At 67.4% G+C, this 16,776-nt stretch overlaps 2 protein-coding genes across 14 annotated transcripts; both read left to right on the top strand.

Moving 5' to 3' along the window:
• Positions 1 to 101: 101 nt before the first annotated feature.
• MIB2 (mindbomb E3 ubiquitin protein ligase 2) lies at positions 102 to 12,695 on the top strand. 13 transcript variants are annotated; one of them, XM_029216146.1, is made up of 19 exons: positions 102 to 307; positions 1,799 to 1,954; positions 5,701 to 5,957; positions 6,048 to 6,219; positions 7,377 to 7,483; positions 7,555 to 7,782; positions 7,942 to 8,084; positions 8,188 to 8,295; positions 9,305 to 9,409; positions 9,494 to 9,871; positions 9,976 to 10,124; positions 10,209 to 10,365; positions 10,458 to 10,618; positions 10,722 to 10,848; positions 10,946 to 11,179; positions 11,603 to 11,781; positions 11,853 to 12,040; positions 12,121 to 12,186; positions 12,352 to 12,667. In XM_029216146.1, exons 3-19 carry the CDS (start codon positions 5,711 to 5,713, stop codon positions 12,588 to 12,590), a joined length of 2,988 nt encoding a protein of 995 aa, XP_029071979.1. In that variant the 5' UTR covers positions 102 to 307; positions 1,799 to 1,954; positions 5,701 to 5,710; the 3' UTR covers positions 12,591 to 12,667. The 13 variants fall into 13 exon arrangements, with proteins under 13 accessions (XP_029071979.1, XP_029071977.1, XP_029071982.1 ...); XM_029216144.1 differs by having other exon boundaries at positions 102 to 384; XM_029216145.1 differs by lacking the exon at positions 102 to 307 and adding an exon at positions 405 to 826.
• A 1,235-nt stretch (positions 12,696 to 13,930) lies between these two features.
• MMP23B (matrix metallopeptidase 23B) lies at positions 13,931 to 16,678 on the top strand. Its single transcript, XM_029216143.1, has 8 exons — positions 13,931 to 14,506; positions 14,852 to 14,988; positions 15,060 to 15,199; positions 15,265 to 15,432; positions 15,817 to 15,981; positions 16,056 to 16,166; positions 16,254 to 16,380; positions 16,457 to 16,678. Exons 1-8 carry the CDS (start codon positions 13,931 to 13,933, stop codon positions 16,629 to 16,631), a joined length of 1,599 nt encoding a protein of 532 aa, XP_029071976.1. The 3' UTR covers positions 16,632 to 16,678.
• Positions 16,679 to 16,776: the final 98 nt, after the last annotated feature.

Here is a 16,776-nt window from a genome sequence, read left to right as displayed (position 1 = left end):
CCTCCTGGGAGTTGTGGTTCGGACCCGCCCCCCGGCCACGGTCTTAGTGGGCTGCGGACTACAAGTCCCGGCAGGCCTCGCGGCGGCCCCAGAGCCCCGAGCGCCGGGGGCTTCGGGAGGCCTTGGCCGGTGGGCTCTGGTGCTGCGCGGCGAAGCGGGGCGGCCTGGCTGGTTGGCTGACTCTGAGCAGCCTAGCTCGCTGGCCGGCCGCCGCACACATTGAGGCCGCAGTCAGCCGGCTGACAGACTCGGCTCTCTTCAGGCCCCCGGAGCCCCCACGCGAAGCAGGCGGGACGCAAACTTCGGGGCAAGTGGAGGGGTAGACAAGGGCACCAGGTCCGGGGACTGGCAGCGGCGGGGGCCCGGGGCGGCTTCCCGAGGAAGGTGACGAATGACAGGGGCGGGGCGGACCCCAGGGAGTGAGGGGGGAGTCAGTTTCGGGGCGGGCGCCCGGCCCAGCCTGTCCAGCCCCGCCCCTCCTCCCCCGCAGGCCAGCTGCTCGAGTCCAAGGCTCAGCTCGGGGCCTTGCCGTTCGCCAGCCCTCCGACCCCATCCCTGGCGGCCCCAGACCCCAGGGAGCCCTGCAGGGCAGGAGCCAGGCCCCTGGGGCAGCTCTAGGGTCGTGGTCGTGGGCCCGGGAATGAGCCTGTGGACAGCGGGCGTGTAGATTGTGCGTCTTGGCATCTCCCCGCCGCCGCAGGGTCGGATGGCACAGGGCTTGCGCTGAAGCTCAGCAAGGCTCGAGGCCAGTCCGCAAGTCTCCAGACATCAGGGCTGCAGCCCACCAGTCTCTGGGTGGGCGGGGGGCGTCGGAACAGCTAGACAGGTGAGCTCTTGAGGGGCTCGGATTCTGTCTGATGCTATGTCAGAGGGGCTTTGCTTGTTTTTGAGCGTGTCTCTGGGGTGGTGGGGTGGTAGATAATCCTGCCTCTCCCTCTGAGCTCAGAGCCAATAGAGGCAATAAGCAAAAGTGCCAGACAGGGTCCTGGGGGGCCCAGCGGGGCTGGGGATGAGGCAGCGTGAGAGTGGGAGCCTTGGCAAAGCTGGTCCTTCCTGGCAGGTGCCCTCGTCTTGCCTTCTCACTTTGGCCTGTTGCTGCAGGTGCAACAAGTATCTGAAGGTTGTGCTCCCGTCCAAGATTGGCCCTGTGCAGTGGCTGGGTCGTGACACCGCAGTCTGCAGGGTGCCTGAGGGCTTCCATCTGGGTGGCCAAGATTTGGGTGATGACCTCCCTCTACTTCCTTCGGGCCTTCCCCCAGCTGGTGTGTTTGTACTGGGCCAAGTCGGGTCTCAGGGCTTCACCTGGTCTCTGAGGGGCCAGACTCCCTGGGCACCCAGGATGGCCACCTCTGCCTTAGCCAGAGCTGCCGCATGACCGGAGACTGTGATTCACCAAGTCTTGCCAGTTGACTGTGCCACACATGGTGTGGATTTAAACAGCATCACCAGCCCAGCCGGAGGTGCCAGGGAAGGAGTGGCAGCCTCTGGTCGTGAGCAGTCAGCACACAACTTTATTCTTCTCAATAAAGCCAGTTTGCCAGCTCGCTAGCTAAATGGGGTTTCATCTCTGCAGCTTGTTGAAGTTTCTGCAATGAAATTGTCCAAATAGGGCAAACACCTTATTTCTCTACTGTCCCAACGTGTGCTTTAGAAATAGTTCTGCATTCCAAGAGCTGCAAGTTTCTTGTGAAAAGAGAAACTAGTAAACCAACAGAGCAGATCCAGGTGTCCACCTGTTTGGTTGCGATGGTAAATACTAAAAGTGTAAAACTGCCTTTTAAAAACCATGTTTCCCCAGACTTGCTGGCTGGCTACCTGTTTGGTTTGCTGTGTTCTGCGTCGGCAATCGCTTCTAGTTTCCAACAGGAAATCTTGGTGTCTGAGCAAACCTGTGACCCACGAAAGAGCAGCTAAGCATCCGGGATGCTGACGAGAGGCTGGTGTGTGCTGTAAGGTAAGTGCCGACTGCTCGCACCTGGAGCGCTTCAGGGTCATCGTAAACCCTCATAGTGACGGCCTCGGGGGGTTCCGGTGCCAGCCAGGGGTGGCCTGTGAGCTCTGAGGAAGACATTAAAGTACGGCGTTTCTGGCAAAGGAAGAAAAAGGAAGAATTCTTTGGGTGAATTTCGCACTTAAACGGGGGTCCCCTTCCTCCCTAGCCCCTCACGGTTTCTTCGCTGCCCCCCTGCTCCTGACCCCGATCCATTACCTGCTGGCCACCCCCTCTCCTCACACCCGGGTGGCACCTTCCGAGGTGAGGTAGTGACCCCTGACACTGGGCAGGCCGGGGACCTCAGGTCACACGGAGCACGAGCGGCCATCTGCTGGGTCCTGGTGACAACAGTGACAAAGACCAAGCACATGGCGGGAGGAAAGTAGCAGAGAGGCCTGGAAAGCCACCTGGCCTGCTTGACGAGGGTCCTACTATGCTGTGCTCAAGTGCTGAGGTCCGGGAGCCAGTAGGGCGAGCAGGGAGGTGTCTCTGGGGGCCCTGCTCAGGCCCCAGGCCGGGTGACGCCAGGCTGGGTGCGGGTGCTGCGGCCGAGGGCCAGCCCCGGGCCCCCCAGGGCTGTAGCGTGGAGGGGAGGTGGAGAGGCTCCCAGGCTGTGGGTGCCGCAGGGCGGGCTGCTCCTGTCTTCTCATCGTCCTCCTCAAGGGCCACTGGTCTGCGTGGGAGGAAGCCCAAGACTCAGCAAGTCCTTTTGGCTCTGTCCCCTGTGAGCTGGTGGGCTCCCGGGAGGGGCATCCTTGGGGAGCAGGGAGGCTGCTGGCCAGCACTGGAGAGCTGTCTGGCTGTGCTCAAATAGGGGTGTGAAGGCAGCAGGTGCTGGTCAGAGGTGCTTCTCGCGACAGGCTGGACTTCCCTGGTGCCCCGGGGGAGCCACTGCTGGCTGGGACTTGGTCCTGTTTTCCCACAGGCCCTGCTGGGCATCCTCCACCCTCTGTTCACTCTCTGACCATTCCCCTGAGGGCAGAGCCAGGCACTGGGCACGCCTGATATCCTGTTCAGGGAGTCAACTCCCCGTCCCCTGTCTTGATGGAGATGGTTCTGCTGCCTGTGGCCGGTGGGTCTGTAGGCCGCCAGGAGGGTGGGGGTGACAGCTGGCCCGGCAGGCGGAGGGGCTGGGCTCACAGGCAGAGGGCGTGCCACTGTGGCTGCAGAAGGACTACAGTGCCGGCTCGTGGGACTGGCGTCCTTTCCTGCCCCTTTATCGCAGCGTAGGGCCAGTTTCTGGCCCTGCAGATGGCCTGCCCCTTGCTAGCAGGGGTCTCTCGTTGGGCCTGTCTCCCCACACTTGTTTGGGTCTGTGGTTGCCTGGAACGAGGTCGAGTCTGACTGGCTCAACAGGCACGCCTGGGAAGGGCGAGAGGCAGCTCAGCACTGCCCACAGGCCACGACCAATTCTGGAGGCTCCCGGCGGGGAGGAGGGCATGTGCCATCTGGCTGAGGTTGGCAGCCTGGCATGACAGGGCCTGTGCCCTAAGCGGCAGCGCCACCACTAAGCCACTGGGCCACTGGCTCAGGATGTGCTGCTCTGCCTGAGTCAGACACGTGTGGCATCTGCTGACGGAGAGACACCAAGCAGGAGGCCAAGGCCACGCGTGAATGGCCCGCCCTGCGAGGTGGCGGCCCACAGGCCCTCAGCCCTCGTCTGGGGCTCGCTGGCAGTGAAGAGCCACAGGCATTCTCGTGTGGCCGCCTTGCTGTGGCAGGAAGGACGGAGAAGCCCTGGTGCCCCATCTTTGCAGGGGCCGGAGACCACAGAGGGGAGGGTGGCTGGAGGGCGGCAGGAGACGGAGGTGGCATGGCCCCGGGTGGGGGGGGGTCAGCTGGCCAGGTGAATGAGCAGCGAGTGGTTTCCCTGAGGAGATTGGCCACCGGGTTGGGAAGGCACGTCCTTTTAGATCGTCCACCTGCGTCTGGAAGCCCTGGCGGTCTTGGGAGGGGTGAGGCAGGAGCGGTCACAGACGCCTGCCCGGGAGGCAGGGGGACTTGCAGAAGCCGAGCTGGCTGAGCAGTTCATGCTGCTGAGAATCTGAGGGTCCTTCACTTGGACCCTAGGCTGGGCATTGACCAGGAGCCTCGCCCTGTGGGCAGTGCCCCTCCCCTGCACACCCTGTGCTGGCGCAGACCTCAAGGTGGGGCTGGGCAGACGGTGGCCGTCAGATGACCTGTGGGCTCAGGCCTGGGATTCTGAGTTTTGGGCTGGGGGGGCGGGGTCCAGGTGGAGTGGTGACGTGTGGTTTTCCTTGTTGCTGGCTAAGCTCTGGGCCGGCCTGGTGGCCTGTGGCTTCACTGGGCCACTGGGCGCTGACAGGAGCCAGCTGCATCCCAGCCAGCCCCAAGGTCTCCCTCTGGCATTCCAGGAGCTCTGCAGTGTGACTGTTGGGTGCCCCAGGCTAGCGTCTCCCCAGCCTCGGGGTCCCGATGCTACTTGAGAGCCCGCTCCACTGCAGAGGCTCAGTCTCCAGAGATGGAGCGGCGACTGCCCCCTCCAGTCCTGGAGCCCTGAGCCCTCTACCGCATCAAGTCCTGTTGATTTAACATCTTAGGCGTTGTCCAAAGCCATTCATGTCGTAAAAAAAATTTATTGAGGAATCACATATACAGGGAGGCTCAGGTCATAAGTGATCCAAGTTAGCAAAGTGAACACGCGTATAATTGGCACCCAGATCAGGAAGTAGCATGTTCCCCCGGGCCCAGGCCCCCCGTGACCGCCTCCGCTGCTGTCTCCCTGACTCTAGTGCCCTGGATTTGTCTGTCCCATTTGTGAGCTTTCTGTTGGTGGAATCAGGCTCGTGGCTTCTTTCCTTGAATATGCGTCTGTGAGCTTTGCCGTGTGTAGTGCAGTGGTTTGTGCTTTCTTGGAGGTAAATCACGTGTCACGACCCAGTTCACCCTTGAGCACTCGGGGCGGGCGCTGCTGTGAACAACGCCACTTCCGTCAGGGCCTGCCTGGGGTGGCCGGCCGACGCTTCTCTGGAGAAGGACCACGCAGCACTGCCCACTGGGCTGTGGGTGGCATCAGACCCTGTGTGTGTTAGCTGCTGGGGGCACCTGTTCCAGCGTTTTCCTGTTTTCTCTTGGGTTGTCTGCTTTGTGCATGAGATCTGCAGGCCCTCCTTCCACACTCCAGGTACAGGGCCTTTGTGGCTGGCGTACGTGTTGCTGCCTCTCCAGGCTTAAGTGCCGTCCAGCTTCTCAGTTGGCTACACAAAGAAAGTCTGCTTTCTTCGGAAAGTTTCATTGTCTTACCTTTCATGTTGATGTGTGCAATCCTGGTGGCCCCCTGTATGCCAGCCACCCAGAACCGAATCTGCTAGTGCGGGCAGACCCTCCTCTCAGCCGGGTCTTGTCCCCTGGTTCCCTGGGGACTTGCAGTCCTGTCAACAGGATGTCCCCCACACTTCTGCTCCAGCTCCCCACAGCGGCTGGCAGGCCCTTTTCAAAGAGGTGTCCCACCCTCCCTCCAGGACGGGCCCACCTCTGCTTTTGCAGCTGGTCTCCCGTGCTGCTGGCGGGTGGCCACGTGGGCCCCCTTTGGTCTCTACTGCACAGGCCCCCCCTCCAGCCCCAGGGCATTCCCCGTGTTCCACCCCACCCCCGTTCCCATCCATCTCTCCCTGGAAGCCCTCTCAGAACTGGTGCAAGCCCGTGTGGCCTTCTCGATGTGGCCTGAGGGTGCCCTCTGCCCGCAGGTCTCCCACCATGGAGCCAGACCCCCAGGCGGGCGTGCAGGTGGGCATGCGCGTGGTACGCGGCGTGGACTGGAAGTGGGGCCAGCAGGACGGCGGCGAGGGCGGCGTGGGCACGGTGGTGGAGCTCGGCCGCCACGGCAGCCCTTCGACCCCCGACCGCACGGTGGTCGTGCAGTGGGACCACGGCACGCGCACCAACTACCGCGCGGGCTACCAGGGCGCGCATGACCTGCTGCTCTACGACAACGCCCAGATCGGTGCGAGGGCGCCGGGGGCGGGGCTGGAGGGGGCGGGGCCGGGCAGAGGGGCGGGGCCGCGCGGCGCCCCCTGACGCTGCCCGCCCGCAGGCGTCCGCCACCCCAACATTATCTGCGACTGCTGCAAGAAGCACGGGCTGCGGGGCATGCGCTGGAAGTGCCGCGTCTGCTTCGACTACGATCTCTGCACGCAGTGCTACATGCACAACAGGCACGACGTGGCCCACGCCTTCGAGCGCTACGAGACGGCCCACTCGCGCCCGTGAGTTCCCCTGCCGACCCGGTGTGGGCGCGGACTCTGACATCCGAGCGGCCTTGGTCCCGGAGGACTGGAGCTGCCTCCCGCTGGCCACTCCCCAGGGTACAGGTCGAGTCCTTCCTGAGCCATTTCCTGGAGGAGTGGCCAGGGTCGTGGTCACGCCCGGGGGGGCGGGGGGGGGCCTGGGCATTGACACCAGTCCCTACCCCCTGCGGAAGGCAACCGTGTCCACCGGGCAGGTCTGCGGAGGTGGGTGCTGTGAATGGGGCCTTCTCTGGTGTCCCGGGCCCCTCCTAGAGCCAGGCTCCCCAGTGGTCCCCCAGTGCCGCCGTAGCCGGGGCGCTGAGGGTGGCCTGCCTGGAGCGTGCTGCCGGCATCCGCACCTGTGGAGGTGCTGTTGGCCTGGCTGGCAGGCTCCCTTGCTGTGGTCGGGGTGGGGGGACCAGGCCGGGGAGGAGTCCACTGGGCTGCGTGGGTGCCCAGAGGTGCACCCCTGTTCCCTGCACTGTTGCCCTCGCCTCCTTGACACCCCACACACACGGAGGGGAGGGGTGTGCTCCACGTCCCAGCCGCCCCTGGCCAGTGTGGGAGCCAGGATCAGCTGTCCGGGCGCCTCCGGCCAAGCCGGCCCTGCTGACTCCTCTGCTTCCCACGTGCTGAGCTCCCCTGGGCCAGGCCGTGCGCTGAGCTCTGGGGTCAGCTCTAACGGGAGACAGCAGGTCTGGCGTGAGCGCACGTAGAGGGTGTGTGGTGAGGGTGGGCCTGGGGCGCCCTTCTCGCCTGACATCGTGAAAGGTCCCCCAGGGAGTTCCCTGGCAGTCTGGTGGTTAGGACTCTGCATTCTCACTGCCGAGGGTGCGGGTTCAATCCCTGGTCGGGGAACTAAGATCCCACAAGCTGCACGGCGTGGCCAAATTGAAAAAAAAAAAAGGTCTCCTGGAGGGACCTGGGCCACAGCCCCACTCTAGGCCCAGAGTGTGGAGGGCATTGACCTGTGGGGCCAGTTGCTCCGGGGGGAGGGAGAGCTGGGCCTGGGAGCTGGCGGCGCCCCATCCTTTAGATTCCAGGGCTGGGAGTGGAGGAGCAAGGCTGGCAGAGCCGGTCGCCTGCTCTGTTGCACGGTTGCTCCCATGGCCTGGGACCCACTCTCTCTCTCGTAGGGTCACGCTGAGTCCCCGCCAGGGCCTCCCAAGGATCCCGTTAAGGGGCATCTTCCAGGGAGCGAAGGTGGTTCGGGGCCCCGACTGGGAGTGGGGTTCGCAGGATGGTGAGTGGGGGTCCAGGGTGGGAAGGTGGGGGCTGGGCTGCCACTGGCTATGGCTCATCCCCGTGGTGCAGGCTTAGTCTGCTGGTGGGGCCACTGTCTCCCAGGAGGGGAAGGGAAGCCAGGCCGAGTGGTGGACATCCGTGGCTGGGATGTGGAGACGGGCCGGAGCGTGGCCAGCGTGACATGGGCCGACGGCACCACCAACGTGTACCGCGTGGGCCACAAGGGCAAGGTGGACCTCAAGTGTGTGGGCGAGGCAGCTGGCGGCTTCTACTACAGGGAGCATCTCCCGAGGCTCGGTACGGGCGGGCCCCACTGACACCCACCCAGTTGCTCTCTGTCCTGGCTGAGCCTCAGCGGCAGCCCTGGGCCAGGGATGGCCTGTGAAGTCACTGAGGGGAGGGGAGGGGGGGGGGCGGAGGGACCCTTGCGAGCTGGGCCTGCCACCTCACTCCCAGGCAAGCCCGCCGAGCTGCGGCGCAGGGTGAGCGCCGACGGCCAGCCCTTCCAGCACGGGGACAAGGTCAAGTGTCTGCTGGACGCGGACATCCTGAGGGACATGCAGGAAGGCCACGGCGGATGGAACCCCCGGATGGCCAAGGTGAGCCGCCCCACCTGCCAAATCCCCGTGCCCCCGCTCCCCACATCCTCTGGACCCCCGCCCTCGTGCTCCACCTGGCCACAGCCTCCGTGACCCGCCGCAGTGTATCGGACAGATGGGCACCGTACACCACATCACGGACCGTGGGGACGTGCGTGTGCAGTTCAGCCACAAGACCCGCTGGACCTTCCACCCTGGGGCTCTCACCAAGGTGCATGGGGGGCCGGGCTGAGCCCCTCTGCTCACTTCCGTACCCCCTTTAATGTGCTGGCTTGGCCCTGGGAGTGCCTCCCTCGGGCCCTGAAGGAAGAGGGGAGGGCATGGTGGAGTCCAGAGGGGGCTAGGTCCAAGGAGAGGGGACCCTGGTGTGAGGCACGGGGGTGGGGGCCGTGGGGAGCTGTTGGAAGCTGGGGCAGCAGGTCAGGCGCGAACATCTGTTCTGAGGGCCAGAGGGGCCTCTGCAGCCTCACAGGCAGGAGGTGGCGGGTTGGGGTACTTTCTTAGGAGGGCGGGGTGGACCTTGGCCAGGGCTGGGGGTGGGGTGGGCGTGGTGAGAGCTGTCTGGGAAGCAGTATCCCTTGGATGAGGGATGGAGGGGGTGGGGGGCAGCGGCGTGTCCAGTGATGGCACCTGGGCGGGGGCAGTGCCAGCACTCGGCTCTGGGACTGCTGGGGCACATTTGCCTTCGAGGATGGGGGATGGTGGGGTCATAGGACAGGTGGTTTGTAGAGTGATCTCTGTACCCACGAGGGCACGGGTGAGGAGTGAGTTGCTAGGAAAGGTTTGGGGGTGGGGGAGAAGCAGCCCTGACCCCCTCTGTGCTGTTCCGGCCTGGCCCCCCGGTCATCCTGTGGGCCCCCCTCCCCCGAGCCAGGCTAGTCTGGTCTTGGCTGTGCTGCCCGCTCCCCGTCAGTGTGCAGGGACGGGCCCACCCTGGCCCGCACCCCCCCCACCCCCGCTGGCTTCTGTCCCGTCTAGATGCTGATGTCCGCTGCCTCTCTGGCTGTCACCCGCATGGCTCTGAGGCTAGGCCACCAAGGGCTGCCCTGGTGACCTGTCGCCCTTATCGGGCCAGACCCTCTGGTTGTGCTTTCGGGCAGGGGCTGGGGTCCTGTCCAGGCCAGCCTGTCCTGTGGAGCTGGATGGGGGCGCTTTCCTGCTCTACGACCCCAGGCAGCCACACCTGCCGGGGGCCCCTCAAATGCTTCTCTGTCACTCAGCACAACTCCTGCTCGGTGGGTGAAGTTGTGCGGGTCATTGACGACCTCGACATGGTGAAGCGGCTGCAGGCCGGGCATGGCGAGTGGACAGATGACATGGCCCCCGTGAGTCCCTCACCCCTACCTCCCCACCCCCAGCTCCCTCGCCCCTGGGAGGCCCACCTGAGACCCCGCCCTCTCCCCACCCAGGCTCTGGGCCACATCGGGAGAGTACTGAAGGTTTTCGGAGATGGGAACTTGGGTGTGCTGGTCAATGGTAAGCTGTGGACCTTCAGCCCCTCCTGCCTGGTGGCCTACCGGCCTGAGGAGGATGCCAACCTGGACGTGGCCGAGCGCGCCCGGGAGAACAAAAGTGAGGGCATCCAGCGCGGGCGGCTGGTGGGGGGCGGGGCCGCCCCTGGCCACCACCGAACCTCAGCCCTGCCCTCCCCAGGCTCCCTGAGTGTCGTCCTGGACAAGCTTCGAGCCCAGAAGAGTGATCTGGAGCACCCGGGGAGGCTGGTGGTGGAGGTGGCCCTGGGCAACGTGGCCCGGGCTCTGGACCTGCTGCGGCGGCACCCGGAGCAGGCAAGCTCCTGAGACCAGCCCCCGCTGCCCCCACCCCCGGCCCGGCCCCACCAGCCCCAGCGGGAGGGGCGGGGCCAGGGGCTAACCCTCTGCCCTCCCGGCAGGTGGACACCAAGAACCATGGCAGGACCGCCCTGCAGGTGGCTGCCTACCTAGGCCAGGTGGAGCTGGTGCGGCTGCTGCTGCAGGCTCGGGCGGGCGTGGACCTGCCGGACGACGAGGGCAGCACGGCACTGCACTACGCGGCGCTGGGGTGAGGCCTGGCCGGGGCGCGGGGGGCTGGGCCTGCAGGTCCAGCCAGTGGGCACAGCGCCCCTCCTGCTTCCTCTCCCGCCAGGAACCAGCCCGAGGCCGCCCGGGTGCTCCTGAGCTGGGGTTGCGGGGCCAACACTCTTAACGGCACCCGGAGCTCAGCGCTGCACGTGGCCGTGCAGAGGGGCTTCCTGGAGGTGGTGAGGGTCCTCTGTGAGTGCGGCTGTGACGTCAACCTGCCCGTGAGTGCTGGGTCCCACGGCCCTATCCCTGGGGTCAAGGAGGCAGTGGCCAAGATCTTCTTGCCAAGTGATCACTGGCCCACCACCGGCAGGACGCCCATGCTGACACGCCCCTGCACTGTGCCATCTCGGCGGGCACTGGCGCCAGCGGCATCGTGGAGGTCCTCACCGAGGTGCCGGGCATCGACGTCACTGCCACAAACAGCCAAGGCTTCACCCTGCTGCACCATGCATCCCTCAAAGGCCACACACTGTGAGTTTGGGGTGGACGCATAGCCAGCAGCCAGCTCTTGGCGGTGCTGCCGGGCCACTCTGGGGTCGCCCCTGACCCCAGACGCGTCTCCCTGCTCCCGCAGAGCGGTCAGAAGGATTCTGGCGCGGGCCCGGCAGCTGGTGGACGCCAAGAAGGAGGATGGGTTCACAGCGCTGCACCTGGCCGCCCTGAACGACCACAGGGAGGTGGCCCAGGTTCTCATCCGAGAGGTGTGGACGCAGGGTCCTGGGCAGGCCCGGGGACCGGGGTGTCAGGGCCCACCAGGGTCCCTGGGCTGAGGCTGTACCCCCCCCCCCCCGCCCCCAGGGCCATTGTGACGTGAACGTTCGCAACCGGAAGCTCCAGTCCCCGCTGCACCTGGCTGTGCAGCAGGCCCACGTGGGGCTGGTGCCGCTGCTGGTGGACGCTGGCTGCAGCGCCAATGCCGAGGACGAGGAGGGGGACACGGCTCTGCATGTGGCACTGCAGCGCCACCAGCTGCTGCCCCTGGCGACTGATGGGGCCGGGGGGGACCCAGGGGCCTTGCAGCTGCTGTCAAGGGTGAGGAAGCGTGACTCTGGGTGCTTGAGAGGTGGGCCGTGGCACCTGGCTGCAGGCCCCTGGGTCCTCTGCCCACCTCCACCTTCAGGGACAGCCCTGACCAGGCCCTCTCAGGGTGGGACAGCCCGGGCCGCAGTGGTTTGCAGGCGGTGTCTTCTGCGACCCCAGTCACCGCCGTGTGGCCAGTGTTCCTGAGATTCTGTGCTTCAGACCAGCCTGGGAAAGGGGGCGGGGTGCCATATGAGCGGGGGTCGTGTGTCAGCACCCGGGCCCCTCTGCTGGCAGGGGCCTTTACCTGCCTGCCTCCGGCGGCTCCGGGGGTCTCGGGCGGGGCCCAGGCCTCTGAAGCCCGGTGCCAGCCCGGCTCCCTCCAGGCCAGTGTTCCCAGGCGCCCACCCTCACGTCGTCTGTCCTGCCACCCAGCTACAGGCCTCGGGCCTTCCGGGCAGCACGGAGCTGACGGCGGGCGCGGCGGTCGCCTGCTTCTTGGCGCTGGAGGGCGCCGACCTGAGCTACGCCAACCACCGCGGCCGGAGCCCGCTGGACCTGGCAGCTGAGGGCCGCCTGCTCAAAGCCCTGCAGGGCTGTGCCCAGCGCTTCCGGTGAGCAGGCGGGGCCGGGGGCGGGTCCGCCCGCAGCCCTGGGCCCTTTCAAGCCCCTTCTGCCCACGCAGGGAGCGGCAGGCTGGCGGCGGCGGGGGCGCGGCCCAGGGCCCAAGGCTGGCGCTCAGTGCCCCCAACACTGTTACCAACCTGCACGTCGCTGCGCCGTCCGGGCCCGAGGCTGCCGAGTGCCTGGTGTGTTCGGAGCTGGCGTTGTTGGTGCTGTTCTCGCCTTGCCAGCACCGCACGGTGTGTGAGGGTGAGTGCAGGGGGCAGGGGCGGGGCGGGGGTGCGGCGACCGGGCTGGGGGGCCTCGCTCAGCCGTGCGCTCCCCCGCAGAGTGCGCCCGCAGGATGAAGAAGTGCATCAGGTGCCAGGCGGTCATCGTCAAGAAGCTGCGCCCAGGTGGGGCTCGGCGCCGCCCCCCCCCCCCCCCCCGTGTGGGCCGCTGCACGTCGCCCCGCGGTTCACGGCTCCGTTCCCTGTCATGGGCCACGCTCCTACCCGCGGTTCTCCCCCAAGCCCCGGGCCTCCACAGCCCCTGCCTCTGACCGGGACCCCTTCCCGCAGACGGCACGGAGGTGGTCAGCGCCGCCCCCGCCCCCGGCCCACCGCGGCAGCTGGTGGAGGAGCTGCAGAGCCGCTACCGGCAGATGGAGGAGCGCATCACCTGCCCCATCTGCATCGACAGCCACATCCGCCTCGTGTTCCAGTGCGGTCACGGCGCCTGCGCGCCCTGCGGCGCTGCGCTCAGCGCCTGCCCCATCTGCCGCCAGCCCATCCGCGACCGCATCCAGATCTTCGTGTAGCCCGCGCCCCCTGCCTCGTCCGGGGCCACGCCCCGCGACCGCCTTCGCAAGCCCCTACTCTGTATTTTATAAAAAGATTAATGGACTTTGCGCCTGGTTGCCTGCCTGGGGTGGGGCCGTGGGTCCCCCACCCCGGACCATCCCGACCTGGCCTCTTCCGCCGTTGGCCCGGCGCTGGGCTCTGCGCTTCGGCCAGAGGCCCCGCCTGGCCCCTCCCGACCTGCGTGTCCTGCTCTTCTTCCCAGGACTCACGGGTCCAGAGTCCTGCCAGGATCCCGGTCTCTGGGCCAGAAAGGTTGGGGCCCGGGCTCGCGGTGTCGTCCAAGAGCACTGGTTGGACCGAAACCCCAGCAGCGCCTCCTCCCTACGCCTGGGGCGGGCTGTGGAGACGACAGACTTTGGCCAAAGCAGAACCCGGTCTCGTGGCGGGCTGTGCAGTCCTAGCTAAGCGGGGAGTTGGGCGAGGCCTCTGATTCGAGCCAGAAGCCCCGGCAGGGTTTCAGGACCACTGAGTGTGGGAGGTGGAACACGGACCTGGGGAGTAGGGCAGAGCATGGGACAGAGACGGTCGGTTTGTCGGCGCAAACGTTTAGCCATGGGGGTGGCGGGCACTGCCCTGGTCTGGGCCCCGCGGCCGGGCGCTTTCCAAGAACCACTGAAGTGCTCCCCCGGAGCCTCAAGGCTGCCAGCCAGCCACTTGGCGCTGACCCCGCTGGCCCGGCGCGCCACTGTCACTCTGGGCTCAAGGCCTGGGTGGAGAACGGGGAGTGCCAGACCCCCTCCCCTCCCCCCCCCCGCGCCTTCTCCGGCTCCGCCCCGCCCCCCCCCCCCCCCCCCCCCCAACCTCCCCCCCCACCCCCGGCCGCTCCGCCCCGGCGGGAGGCCCGTCCCACCCAGGATCCCGGTTCCCCAAGCCCAGAGGCGCCCTCGCCTACATCCCGCCTGGCTTAGCTCCTCAGTCAGGCATGACCTGAAAGTCGTCCCGTCGAGTCTTCCGTCCCCATGACACCCGGTGCCCCAGCCCCAACCCAGGACCGTTCAGACTTAGGCCCTGTGCGCGCTCAGCAGGCAGCGCCTGGTGGGGATTCCTGCGGCGCGCCCCCCCCCCCCCGCTCCCCCGCCCCTTGTGCGCTGTCCCTGTCACCCTCCATGGGTCCTTCCGTTGGACCCTGCAGGTCCTCCTCCCTCCTGGCACCCCAAGCCTTGCTCCGCAGGCGCCTCCTTCTCCCTCTTCCTCAGCCCGGTACTCACTTGCCACGTCCCCTCCCGTCGCATCCCTCCCCTCTCGTGGGGTCCCTGTCAGCCAGCGCCTGCAGGGGACTTGTCCTGAGCTGGCCAGGATGGAGGTCCCACTGCTGGGTCTCATCCGGTGTCCAGCGGGACTCCGTTGGGGAGAAAAGCTGCCAAGTCAGTCAACTCTCAGCGAGTTTGGGGACCCGGCTGACCACTCCTGCCTAAGCCCAAGCCCCCGGTGTCCGTCCCTTCCCTGGCGTCCAGGGCCCTTCTCGCAACACCACCCCCCCCCCCCCCCCCCCCCAGTGACCCCGCCCAGTTGGCCCTGCCCAGGCCACCGCCACCGACCCACAGGCCCGGGTCCCCGCACCCCAGGCTGGAGGTGTCGGGGGTGCTCCCGACAGCAGGCGGCCAGCTGGTTCCCTTCGGGGCAGCCGCGCGCCCTCCCCCTCAGGGCTGTAACCCGAGCCGCCACCGCCGCGCTGCCCCGCCGCCTGAGCCCCGACAGCGATTCCGCAGGCGCCATGGGCCGCGGGGCCTGCGTCCCCTCAGCGGCGTCGGGGGCCCACGACCGGGCCCGCCTTCTCGGAGCCGTGCTGGGCGCGCTGTGCCTCCTCCCCACGCTCGTGCTGCTGGCCCGGCCGGGGGCCCTGGGGAACCGGCCCGTGGCGAGCGCAGCGCAGGTGAGAGCGGGCGCGGGAGCGGGCGAGTCGGCCCCGGCTGACCGTCCGGGCCTGAGTCGGCGAGTCCTCGTCCGTTGAAGGGGGGGGTGGGGGGCAGCATCTGCCGGCAGCTCCGCCCACTCCGACCTGGCCTGTTTTTAGTAACGTTTTTCTTTCTGGTTAAGTAGCCCTGGCTCGGGGTGGAAAACCGGAAAATGCCGAAAGACAAAGGGGTCCCTCCCTGGAGAGAGCGCCAGCGCTCCCTGGAGCGCGCGCCCTCCCATCCTTCGAGGTCCATTTCCTCGCGGCTTGGGGCTTGGGGACAGTCCCTGCTGCCTCCCCACGGGGCACTTGCTTCCCTCGAAGGGAGACGCTGTGCCCCCGACCGCGGGTGTGCTCACCACCCCAAGCCTTGGCCCGCCGCAACCCCCAGCGCCCCGCAGACGCCGCTACACGCTGACCCCGACCCGGCTGCACTGGGACCACTTCAACCTCACATACAGGTGCGACCCTGGCCCTGATTGGGGGGGCGGTGCTGCCTGGCTGCCACCCCTGACCATGACTCCCACCCCAGGATCCTCTCTTTCCCGAGGAACCTGCTCAGCCCCAGAGAGACCCGGCGGGGCCTGGCCGCCGCCTTCCGCATGTGGAGTGACGTGTCCCCCTTCAGCTTCCGCGAGGTGGCCCCTGAGCAGCCCAGCGACCTCCGCATAGGTGGGCGCCGTGCCCCCAGTCCCCGCCCCGCCCCAAGGCCCCCTTTCAGCCCCGTGCTCCTGCAGGCTTCTACCCGGTCAACCACACGGACTGCCTGGTCTCCCCGACGCACCACTGCTTCGACGGCCCCACGGGCGAGCTGGCCCACGCCTTCTTCCCCCCGCACGGCGGCATCCACTTTGACGACAGCGAGTACTGGGTCCTGGGCCCCACACGCTACAGCTGGAAGAAAGGTGACGCCGGCCTGGCCTCCCGTGGGGCCCTCGCACCACGGGCGGGCACAGCGGGAGGGCTTTGGGGGGGGGATCATGGCTGGGATTTGGGATCAGGGAGGCGGGCAGGGGCAGGCTGGGAGGAGGTCGTAAGCCTGGGTTCCGGGAGCCCTGAAGCCCCCTCCCCCCACACCGCTGGAGCCCGAGCTGGAGCTGCATTCCTGGGGGCCAGCTCACCACCTCGCCAGCCTGGAACACTCTTATCTTCCCACGGCTGCCCGAGGGAGGCTCCCGGCACTGCAGCAGCTGTTCGGGCCTCGGGGGCAAGGCCGGCGGGCCGGCGGGGGGGGTGGGGGCGGCGGAGGGCTGGGCCGGGTCCCGGGCGCTGACCGGCGGGGCCCGCAGGCGTGTGGCTCACCGACCTGGTGCACGTGGCGGCCCACGAGATCGGCCACGCGCTGGGCCTGATGCACTCGCAGCATGGCCGGGCGCTCATGCACCTCAACGCCACGCTGCGTGGCTGGAAGGCGCTGTCGCAGGACGAGCTGTGGGGGTTGCACCGGCTCTACGGTGAGTGCGGGACCGGGGCGGGCGGGGCCAGGGGCCGGGGCGGCGGGCCCTGAGTCCAGGCTGCCCCCCTGCAGGCTGCCTTGACCGGCTGTTCGTGTGCGCGTCCTGGGCGCGGAGGGGTTTCTGCGACGCCCGCCAGAGGCTCATGAAGAGGCTGTGTCCCAGCAGCTGCGACTTCTGCTACGGTGAGCTTGGGTGTCAGGCACCGGCCTGCCTCTGGCCAGGGCGCCAGGTACTGATGTGGCCTCTGCCCCGCCACCCCGTACGAGCAGAGTTCCCCTTCCCCACGGTGGCTGCCACCGCACCGCCCCCCAGGACCAAAACCCGGCTGGTGCCCGAGGGCAGGAATGTGACCTTCCGCTGCGGCCAGAAGATCCTCCACAAGAAAGGCAAAGTGTAGTGAGTGACCCTGCCTGGGCGCCCGAGGGTGGGCGGGGGACTCGGGACCCTGCCCAGCCCTCCGCCCTCCCCGCAGCTGGTACAAGGACCAGGAGCCCCTGGAGTTCTCCTACCCCGGCTACCTGGCGCTGGGCGACGCGCACCTGAGCATCATCGCCAACGCCATCAACGAGGGCACCTACACGTGCGTGGTGCGCCGGCGGCAGCGCGTGCTCAGCACCTACTCCTGGCGCGTCCGCCTGCGGAGTTGAACGCCGCCCCAGGGCTGAGGGTGCAGATAAAGCACTTTCTCTCTCAAGTCTCCTGGCCCTTTCTTGGGAGGTTGGGCGGCCAGTCTTGGCCCACGGGGTGCGGAGCCTGCAGCCAGTTCCTTGCAGGGAGGATGCCGTCCACAGA

Source organism: Monodon monoceros, unplaced genomic scaffold, assembly GCF_005190385.1.
Source record: "Monodon monoceros isolate NGI ecotype Baffin Bay Population unplaced genomic scaffold, NGI_Narwhal_1 Super_Scaffold_12, whole genome shotgun sequence".
Taxonomy (NCBI): Eukaryota; Metazoa; Chordata; class Mammalia; order Artiodactyla; family Monodontidae; genus Monodon; species Monodon monoceros.
Note: the sequence above shows the minus strand (reverse complement) of the source record. Positions and strands in the feature narration are given on the sequence as shown.